Here is an 11,301-nt window from a genome sequence, read left to right as displayed (position 1 = left end):
GTACTATATGACTCAGCAATCCTTCTCCTGGGTATATACCTGAAAAGCTCAAAAACATGTATTCCCAATGATATATGCACCACTATGTTCATTGCAGCATTTTTTACTGTGGCTAAGACATGGAGACAACCAAAGTGTCCTTCCATAGAGGATTGGATAAAGAAGATGTGGTACATATATGCAATGGAATCCCACCCAACCATAAAAAAAAGATGAAATAATGCCATTGTAACAACATGGATGGACCTTGAGATTATTATGCTAAGTGAAATTAGTCAGAAAAAGGTAAGAGCCATATGATTTCACTCATATGTGGGATATAAAACAAACTGGTGGACACAAACAGCAGTGTGGTGGTTGCCAGAGGAGGGAAGGGGGTGAGGGAAGCGGGTGAAGGTGAAGGGAGCATATGTTGATGAAAGATGATTTCACTTTGGGTGGTGGGCACACAGTGCAATATACAGATCTTGTATCATAGAAATGTAGACTTGAAACCCATCTGATCCAATAAATTTAATAACAAAAATATCATCACTAAATATAGGTAACACCATACCATGAAACAACAAATTTAATTTAATTTTGTTTCTTTCTAAAAATATAGCCTAATATGTCGATCTCAGAGGACAAATTTAAGCAGTTGGTTTTTAAGCACCTTGAAAAATTAGATATTTGGCCCTACTTGCAAGCTAACAAGGCCAGTTTCATAGATGCTGGTAGAAGATACAAAACTCCTGGGTTAGAGTTAAAGACTGTCACTCAGGTGCAACAAGCAGTATGAGCTTCAGCTTATTCTGTGCTGGTTTCCTGGGCTCCAGTTCCCACACGCCTAAGCGAAGAGGGCCAGGTAATGTTTGCCCATGCAGTGGGTGTTGTTACAGGAGCGTGGCTCTGAGCTGAGGGAACTCAAATAAGCCTGCTTGCCCCTTCTCAAGAGAGAGAGACACTAGCTCTGTCTCCCAAAGCGCTACCCTCCCCTTTGTTCAGAGGGAAATACTCTCTCTAGCTTCCCAGGCTTTTCCAAGGCTGTTCACTACGCCGGCTTGAAAGGAGTCTGGGAAAAGGACCGGTTAGTGCCTCGGGAACGCAAGAGATCCATGGAGAGCTGTCTCTCAGCATCGGTGATGGCTGACACCCCTTTATATAAACAGTAGACATGAGACAAATTTTCTTCATGTTTAGAATATGGCCCCAAAGGAATTTAAAAACATTGAAATGGGAACCAAATTATTTGACAGCTGCATTCAGAATGTGTTGGAGAGTCATAATCACATAGTTCTAGGAGGACCTTAAATATATATAGTGCATATAACACACACACATATCTGTAAAGCTTATTTTTACCTCCCCAATTAAAATGTAAATTTTTTAGAATAATGACGACTATATATACATATGCATATATATGTATATATATATGTATGTATATATTTGTGTGTGTGTATTTATTCTCTTATTCTGGTTCCTACATTACTTTGCGTAAACTTAATTAATAAAATTATGTAGGTCTGCCTTCCCACTTATTTTTTTTCCACATTGCCATGAGAACAACAACAAAAAGTGTGTTCCTGTAATCTGAGGGTTCCAATTGCCATAAAAATGACAATATTTTCTTATCTTCAAGATCATTTATCCATAGGATGCAGGACAGTGCCCCACCTAGTAGAAGTCAGTGTATATTTTTGCATTGCGTGGACTTGAACTCAGGAGCCCGTTCTATACATGTCGTCAGCCAAAAGCTGCTCTCGCTCAGGAACACATGTTGTGCTTTGAAAATAGAAAACATTTCCTTTTCCTCAAAGCAGTAGACAATAATTTCAAGCTTAAAGATTCCTGTTCTTTATGATGGTTCTAGTGTGTAGGCGCATAAAACTGAGTGAAGAATTGGATATGTCTCCAGGAATATTAGTTTTATTAGGAGAGAAGAAATGAGTCAAAGAGTGTCTATTTTTTTTTCTTCCTCTAAGAACTGTCTCTTCTCCAAACGCGCCCCCCCGCCCCACCCCCACCCCCCCCCCGCCACGCCCGCGGCTCATTTTCATCCCCTTCAATGGGAATGCAGCAGCCAGAGTTGACTGTTGAAATACACTATTCAAGTAAGTTCCACCGGATGCTGACAATGCTTTGGGAACACTGGTCTTCTTTTCTAAATTAAACATTGCAACAACGAATGCAGAAAGTACAGAATGTTTCCGTTCTCTTTCCACCTCAAAATTACCTCCTCCAGGAACAAGCGAGCAGATGTGTGTGTCCATGTGAATTACCATCTACAACAGCTACTCGCCCGGCCACTCCAGGGTCTTGCACACAAAGGGTGGGAGGGGGGCGTGGGGAGGCTGTAAGGGGACAACCCCCTGCCCGGCCGGGCGATGCCTGCCGGAGTCGCGGGCTGGGGAGCGGGGGCCGGGAACCGGCTAAACTTGGGGCTCGGGATGTAGGAATAACACAAAAATCGCCGTCCTACCCAAACGAGTCAGGCAGAGGCGGGGAGGGCGTGCGCGAGCCGAGTGGATGCTGACGTCGCCGCGAGATCGGCGCTGGGATCCTTGGAGAGGAGTTGGGCTGCACCAGGTCCCCCTTTGAGCGGCGGCAGCTGGAGCCACCGCAGCAGCGGCCGGAGGGGCGCGCCCGACTCCCGCCGCCGGCCCGGGGCGCCCGGGGAGAGGCCCGCGCCTCTGGCAGCCGCCCCGCCGCGCCCGCCGCCCAGGCGGCTCCGGACGCACAAAGGCGGCGGCCGCCCGCGTGGCCTGCTCTCCCGCGGCGATCCCTGCCCGCTCCCCTCCTTCGCGTCTGAAAATGGGAATGGCAGGGCCGGGCGAGGGTCCGGGACAGCGGGGGCCCTGAGCTCCGCACCCCCACCCCCCCTCCTGCCGGGAGAGACGGCGGGTGGCTCGCGGGCCATGTGTCCACGGCGGCTCCCCTGTGCGTCTTCGGCCCGGGTCCCCGCTCGCGCCCCTCTTCTCTGCTGGGTGCACCCCACCCCGAGGAGCTGATGCTGCTCTGGCCGCCGCCGGAGCCGCGGCTGCTGGGTGCCAGGGAGTGCCGCATTGCCAGCGTCCCCGCCGGCCTCCGGGTGTGCTGGTAGGAGCCGGCTGCTCGCTCTCCTCTCTTGCTCCGGGGTTTTATAGGAAAGGTAGAGACATTTTGCTGTTCTTCTCCGCTCCTCTTCTCCACCCTCCCACCCCACCCAGCCTTTGCAATGCACGTTCCCAGAGAGCTCCCCCAGGCCCCCGGGGCAAGTCCGTTGACATAAAGGGCCAGAGAAAGAGGCAGAAGTTGGGGGTGGGGTTGGGGGGAGCCCCCGCTGGGACCATCGCCACCCAAACCCTCCTGGTGCCTCATGAGATCACGGGTGTCTCTGAGGGGGGCGGAGGGACGGTGAGCTCTCTGCAGAGCCTCCACCTATTGGGATCGTAATCCGTTAAAATAAAAATCCCACCAATATCTTTTTAAAAATAGATTCGTTGAAAAGCAGACAGGGAAATAAGCCCCTCTCTCCCCTCTCGCTTTCTCTCCTTTTCTTTCTGGTGAAGACGCTCTTCCCCCGCCTGGAGCTCCGCGCCGAAGAGCCAGCTCCTTATCCGTCAGCCTCCCCATCGTCATCCCCGGCGGGAGCATCCTTCGCAGGGACCGCAGCGGCAGCGGAGCGCGGAGGCTGCGATGCGCGTGGGGGCTGTTTTTGTCGCCTCTTGGGGGAGCAGAGGGCAGGACCGAGATCAGCGCCGGCCGTGCCGGTGCGCTTAGGGGTGTTGTCTTCCGTGAGAGAAAGGACAAGAAGAGGATGAGGTCCGCATCTCTTTAAAGGAAAGGGAAGAGGGGACCGAAGTGGAGGCGCTTTGATAGGCGAGCGCGGAGAGAAGTTTATATCCTTCATTGACAAGCGGCGGGAAGGCGGGAGCAACAGGGTACTTGATTGGACACCAAGACAAATCATTTCCTGTGAAGAAGAGGAAGCAGGCGGCTTCGAGGTCTGGAGGCCAGAGTGTGGTGGAGGCCAGGGCCAGGTGTGCTGCAGGGAGGCTCGGGACCAGCAAAACAATGACTCATTTACAAGCCGGGCTGTCCCCCGAGACCCTGGAGAAAGCTCGCCTGGAGCTCAATGAGAACCCGGACACCCTCCACCAGGACATCCAGGAGGTGAGGGACATGGTCATCACCAGGCCGGACATCGGCTTTCTGCGCACAGATGATGCCTTCATCTTACGCTTCTTGCGGGCCAGGAAGTTTCATCACTTCGAGGCCTTCCGCCTCCTGGCCCAGTACTTTGAGTACCGGCAGCAGAACCTGGACATGTTCAAAAGCTTCAAGGCCACGGACCCTGGCATCAAGCAGGCACTGAAGGATGGCTTCCCCGGGGGCCTGGCCAATCTGGACCACTATGGCAGGAAGATTCTAGTCCTTTTTGCTGCCAACTGGGATCAGAGCAGGTAAATCCTAAATCCTAACTCATATGAGGGACTCTTTTATTCTCCCATTTTCCAGAATTTACCCCGAGTAGCCATTACTTTACAGCTTTCATGCTTTTGTTTATTTGGTTGGGAAAAAAGAGAAAATGGAACTGAAAAATGAGTTTTTGGTGGGCACCCTGGGGATGTGGGAGGGGCTTGTTTGAAACCTTTGTAACTCTTACTTCTCTAGCACCAGCTTCTACTGCAGCTTAAAGTGCTTCCCACACCCTATTCTTGTGCTGCAATCAAAATAATTGAACTTCTAAATAAATGTGTTAATTTTTTTTCACCTCCTAAATAAGTTCACTGTTCTCTGGAGAAATTAGTGTGAGGATAGAGACAACTTTTTCTCCTTCCTTCTAAATACATTTTTCTTTCTAAATAAATTCTTAAACTAGACTCATCATCATCATTTTCATGCTCACCATCTTCATCATCATCATCATCATCATCATCATCATCATCATCTGTCTCTAGTACATTATCTTTTAAGGGTAGCCTGGCATTCAACCGAGATCAAGTAGTTTTATTGCTTGGGAACTTTTCTGCTTGGTGATGTGCAGATGAAGGGATAATATGATGTGTGTCACTTCAATGAAAAGGCAGAGTTGTATCCTCTGGTGCTGAGCATGCCTACGGACGCTGAAATCAAGGCTGGCTGGTGTGCCGCTCCACACCTGTCACTCATCTAAAGATGTTTCCTGTCTGATGTGATTTTTCATCTCTTGGAAGGAAGTGGAAAATGTTTAGATATGTCAGTTGGTAGACTTTTTGAGCTCTCTTGCTTTTCAATGGAGAAGAAATATTTTTATTGTATCTACAGATGATAGAAAAAGGGAGAGAGTGACTCCTCTACTTCCTCAATCAGAACTATTTCCTCAGACTAACAGATAGAAGAAATTATAAACACTCCTGTGTAAGGTAGTTTCAATGAAGTTCAAAGGTAAATGTATTTCATGGAACTTAAACATGTTATCAGAACCATGAATTATAAGAAGCTGGTTGTTAAAATATTGGTGTGGTTTTTTAGTTCTGTGAATGGGGACTTTTGATGCATCAAGTTAGTTTAAACCATCTCTGGTTCAATTGTCAAAGACTTTTTTTCAGTGGCTGGGATATCTTATAGATTTCTAGATAGGCCTTTCAGAGTCTTGGGATCTTAGAATGTAAATTAATACTTTTAACAGGTTTTTACCCATTAATTGGCTACCTTTTCTCTGTAATTCTAGGTTGAGAACTACTACAATCATTTTTTAGGCAAATATAAAGACAACCTACTACCTGAGGAATCTTAAAATCATAAAACTAAGAAACTAATAGAGTTAGCCATTGAGGGAGAATGGAGTCCTGTTACTTACTTTGGTTAGTTATAGAGATCATATTTTACTTTTTATTGGTAGCAAAATTTAAAGGACCATGAAATGCCATTCTTTAACCACAATTTTTCTTTAACATTTAAAAAAAATCTGACAAGTACATTGTAGGGTCATGCAAACCAGTGATTGTATATATCAAAATGGAAAACTTTTATTCAAGAAAGAAACCTACTCTTCCTTTTGTCAATGAGATCAGAACTTTGTTTATTAAGCTACAGTTAAATGGGAGTTGTGGAAATTTTATATTTAAATATGTTTCAAAGTCTGAAAGATATTAGGCAGACCACATTTAGGGAGACATGCATTTCTTCCTTTCTTTCTTTCTTTCTTTCTCTCTCTCTTTCTTTCTTTCTTTCTTTCTTTCTTTCTTTCTTTCTTTCTATTATTCAATGTATATTAATTTTTATTGACTTTATTGGGGTTACATTGGTAAATAAAACTATAAAGGTTTCAAGTGTACAACTCAATAAAACATCTGCATCCTGCATTATTCACTCATTGACCAAAGTAAAGTCTCTTTCCATCCCCATTTATCCTCCCCTTTGCCCACTTCCATTTTTTTTCACCCTGCCTCCTAATCTCCCTTCCCTCTGACAGCTGTCGGTCTGTTCTATGTATCTATCCTTCTGTTTCTATTTTGTTTATTAAATTATTTGTTCATTAGATTCCACAGATAAATGAGGTCATATGGTATCTGTCTTTCTCTGGCTGGCTTATTTCACTTAGCATGAGACATGCATTTACATTAGACCCATTTTAATTTATATCTATAAGTGAGCTAATATTCACACTTATGTATAAACCTAATTAAGATGAACATCACTTAACAGTTCTTATGTATATGGGAAGTTGGTTATTCCAGATTACTAAAGAGACTATATTTTTGTTGTCTATTTTATACTTTTCTATAAAGGATAGGTTATGAGCAATCAAAATCTATCTCCCTGGAAATCTACAATGGGAGAAGATTTGTTAATTGGTATATAAAACTATTTTTATTAAGTCTACATAAAAACTTTAAATATTAAAAAATTTGTACATGTGAAATTAAAAATGAGAAGCTGTGTCCTATGAAAATACCCTATCAGGTTCTAGACTAATAATTGTGAATTCTGCTTCTATGGATGTAAATGCGTAGACATAATCATGAAGTTATAGTACATCAAAGTCAAAAGGTATACAAATTATTTAGAGTTTCACTAAAATTCAGTTGAGTTTCCTCCTTCTACATTCTAAAAAAAAAGTTATTCCTTCCCTCTCCCTGCCTGCCCTCCTTCCCAAACCTACATATACCCAATAACAAGGACTAGTGGATAAACAGGTCCATTCTCTTGGCATCCTCTGTAAACCACTATCATTGGTACATGTGCATAACAACTGCCCAGGAACCTGCGGGACAGCTGCGTTTCTGGCAGTACCAGCACAGCACCAGCCCTTCTCCTACCTTTGGCCTGATCCCCCTTTCTTCTTCCATGCTGCAGCCTCAAGTCTTATCTGACTTGGCTCCTATGGAAATTTCTACCACCTTCCCTAGATATTTACCTCACTGTTGCTGTGTTAGGTGGATAGCCATGTCTGGTGTTCTCACCTTTCTGCTCTGATCCTGCAGCCCAAACAACTTGGGTCTCTGGAGAAGACTGACTGCTCATCTGAACAAAATTTGGACCCCCTTCCTTGAGCTGATCAGTGATTCACCTGGCTTTCAACACCTTACACAGAAAGGAGCATTGTTTTAAAGAAACAATAGGTGGGAATGTCTACAGTTACAGAGGGAAATTCCAGAAGTCAGTTAGAAATAATGCCCCCCTTTTATTTGGAAAACAGGTTATTTTCAACTTCCCAAAGGGAAACAGAAGATTTTTAAAATAAGTTTTGAAGAGCTTTGTAAAGACCTCTGAAATAATTAATCTGTATATAAAAAAGACTAAGCCTTATGTTATTATTTTATAAGAGCACCTGAGCTAGAGTTAATGCTCAATAAATATTTCTTTAGTTGAATTCGGTTATACATCTAAAAAATGATCCTAAGTAGAAAGTTACCTAATACATACTTTCTCCTATATTAAATTTGTAGGACAGTTTCCTGTGCTTCCCAGGAGACTGGAAATAGTAAATAGGTGTGAGATGATGACTATAAATAAAACAGTGTCTCTTTCTACTGCAATATAATGCAGGTCAGTTTCAGCATATTGATTTGGACCACTTCCAAAGTCTTTACAAGAGACATGAAATTTTCAGGAAGACTGAGGTAAAATAATATTTACAGTGTACCCACCTTCTAATAAATCTTAAAAAAATGAAATACTGAAATGTCAAAGTGATTTTCAGTTTGATTTGTGGTTCTTTTGAAAAAGAACAGAATAGGCTTAGATGATTTATTACATTTATTGAGCAGGATGTCCTTGGAAAATATTCATAAAATGTAATCTCCTTTCTTTCAGATCATCTAACATAATTTCTGAAAGCGAGGGTAAATTCTATACATTTAAAAACAATTGGGTTATTTCACTGCATCACTAGGATGCAGTAGCCCTCCATACATTACATCCTGTATGTCTTTCATGAGAGATAGTGCCCTGCTTAGGACTCAACAGATCCTTCAAATTTCCACCTGATTTCAACAACAGAATGTGAGGATGATGTACCGTGAAGCTAGAAGAGATTGCAAAGGATGCTAGAAAAGGAAGTTTGGAATAAAACTAGATCATGATCTACACCCTAGGACAGTGGTTGGCAAACTCATTAGTCAACAGAGCCAAATATCAACAGTACTTCTTCAAAATAGACGCGCCCAGGCCGAAAACCGACTTCTGCGCATGGGCCACGAAGTTTCAATCGCACTGTACGCGCGCCCGCACGTGGTATTTTGTGGAAGAGCCACACTCAAGGGGCCAAAGAGCCGCATGTGGCTCGCGAGCCGCAGTTTGCCAACCACTGCCCTAGGACATGAGAGCAGGTATCTGAGTAGTCATATATATTGGGAATATTCATGAGTGAATTGTGTCACCTGAAATATAATGATGACACATATTCTGATAGTTGACCTGTAATTTTTAGCCGTCAAGTTGTACTTTACCTCATTACTTATAAAGTAGTTCTCTGTACTTTAGTACAGCAAACAATAATTTATCTGGAATCTGGTTAATAATGATAGGAAAACCATTAAATACAGTTAAACGAAAATAATTCTTAACATAGTGGCAATTCCGAAAGCACCGACCATCTTGCACTCTGTTTGGCTTGTCATAATGGATATTGATCATCACTCAGAGTATTGAAGCTCTGGAAGGGGTAGAAGCCTGACTGGTTAGACACTGCTATGATCCTGAAACTGATCCTGGAGTTTGCCTAAAAACCGTATTATTGTCAGCTTGTTTACTTTGTGTGGCTTTTCATACAAAAGAAAATATTATACAAATGGCTAGCTATTTGCAGTTTCAGACTGAATTATGATAATGCTTCCATTTATTAAAATAATGTGACCAATCTCCAAATTGAAAGATTTATGATGACGACGGATTAAAATTTAAAAAGTAACCATGGACTACACAAGATAATTTTTTTGCCTTGATTTTTCAAGACCTTGGCTCAATTTATTAAAATCTTAAAATATTTCTCTACTTTTACTTCACGGTGTTATATATCATGACAGGGTCAGGAATGTTTACCTTCACAATCCTGGAAGCACTGCTGTGCTCTATTCTGGGTGGGCTTGGAGATTAGGTCAAAGCTAGCAGTGGCAGGTGTGGATTCCGCGGGGTTTCTGCTCCAGCAGAGTTTCCGCATCGCTTTCTTATAAGGATGCTCTTTTAACAAAGCTCTGGAAACGACAGCTCATTCCAAACTATGCCCTTGGTCCATAGCATGGAAAATGCGAAAGAGAAAAATTGTCCTGAAAAATGTTAGTAGAATATTGGAACAAATCTCTCTCTCTCTAAAAAAAAAAAAAAAAAAAAAAAAATAGGACAGTCTCCAAAAACTGAGCAATTATGAAGTATTTAGTAAAACAATTCTGAAATAACAGCAAAGACCGAGGGTAACTTCAGTAGGAAGTTGATCGGGTCTGGACTGAGCCAGGCGTGTTTCAAATATGAAACTTTAAACAAAGTTGGAGAGAAGCAAAGGACTTGAGGTTACTACAGTGCACTGAAAGTGTGCCTCGAAATGTTTAAAGCTATTTTAAACCATGAGCCAAGTTAGGAAATTAATAAGTTATCCTTTGTAAATGAATACATTTCCTCCATTCTGGGAAAAAGTTTGAGTGCTTTTACATCACTGAGGACAGGTGTATATTTCATTAACGTAGTAAGTGACACGACTGACATGAGGGAAAGGATGTCTTTGTATGTCAGGTCCTCATAACATCAAACCGAGCGAATGGTACTCAAATCAATTTTTAAAAAAGAACACTTTAGTCTAATGTTTGTTACACACAGAAATTTAGCAGTTGCTGGAGGCAAATAAACACACATAACACATTATTTGTACTAACAAGGGACATACAACATCTGTGGGAAGAAAATACATGAAAAGCTAAATAACCAGCAGAGAGTTGTAAGTGCTTAATGAGGGGACTCTTTGCCAGTGGAGAAGTTCAGGGCAGAGGGGCAGCTGTGAGCTACTGAGTGTTTTATAGAGACAGCATTGCCTACTTGGTTAACTAAATTCAACCTTTTAGCATTTCATTTTAATTAATTAATTAATTAACTTATTTGTTCATTTTAAATCACTTTTATAGCATGTATCAGGCACTCTTTTAAGCAGTTAAACATTTACTTATAAAATCTTTAATAGAATCATACAAGGTAGGTCCTGTTAATATTTATATTTTGTAGATGAGGAAACTGAGGCATAGAGCAGTTAAGTATTTCACCCATAATCAGTGAATTGGTCAAACTTTTTTTGCATGTAAAGACAGCCACATAAATCTAGATAAACACACAGAATGTGATACAATTATATCAAAAAGGCCAGCTCTGATCATTTAAAAATCGTCTATGGTTTAGAAAGTCTGGATTAGCTATCATAATATTGATGACTTGACACAGAGAGTTAAGTTGCTGCAATGAATATTCTGAGGGAAAGACTGCACTAAGAAGGCACTGGCTGGAGTGTCCCGCCCTGACAAGGAGAGCTGCCTTCCTGATGTGTTTGCATATTTCCAGCACAATTCTGTTTTATTTTATTTTGGTGGCAGCAGTGTATACTTTTCAAACCTTTTTTCAAGGAAAGACATTTTTTCTCTAGATGATTGATATCCAGCAAAACATCTTTTGTTCTCACTCACCTACATTCCCATAGCAGCAAGGCCCACACAGATAATCTTCTTGCTTAGTGATACAAACCAGACACATGAATATTTCAGAGTTCATATTTTCTCCAGGGTTGGTAGACTTAGCCTCTTCCCATCCCAATTCTATTGAATGTCTGGTTGCTCTTCCTCCACCAAAGCCCGCTGTTGGGGCCGGGCTGGAATG

At 42.4% G+C, this 11,301-nt stretch overlaps 1 protein-coding gene across 2 annotated transcripts in view; it reads left to right on the top strand.

The window, feature by feature from the left end:
* The first annotated feature begins 2,539 nt into the window (after positions 1-2,539).
* The window catches only part of CLVS2 (clavesin 2), a 61,571-nt gene continuing 52,809 nt past the window's right edge, over positions 2,540-11,301 (top strand). The window contains exons 1-2 of one of the 2 annotated variants that reach the window (XM_081094751.1): positions 2,540-3,133; positions 3,534-4,427. In XM_081094751.1, coding sequence (XP_080950877.1) covers positions 4,039-4,427 — 389 coding nt within the window. In that variant the 5' untranslated portion in view covers positions 2,540-3,133; positions 3,534-4,038. The remainder of the gene's footprint in view (positions 3,134-3,533; positions 4,428-11,301) is intronic. The other variant, XM_081094752.1, reaches the window with a different exon arrangement.

This window comes from Myotis nattereri, assembly GCF_964212035.1.
Source record: "Myotis nattereri genome assembly, chromosome: 6".
Classification (NCBI taxonomy): domain Eukaryota; kingdom Metazoa; phylum Chordata; class Mammalia; order Chiroptera; family Vespertilionidae; genus Myotis; species Myotis nattereri.
Note: the sequence above shows the minus strand (reverse complement) of the source record. Positions and strands in the feature narration are given on the sequence as shown.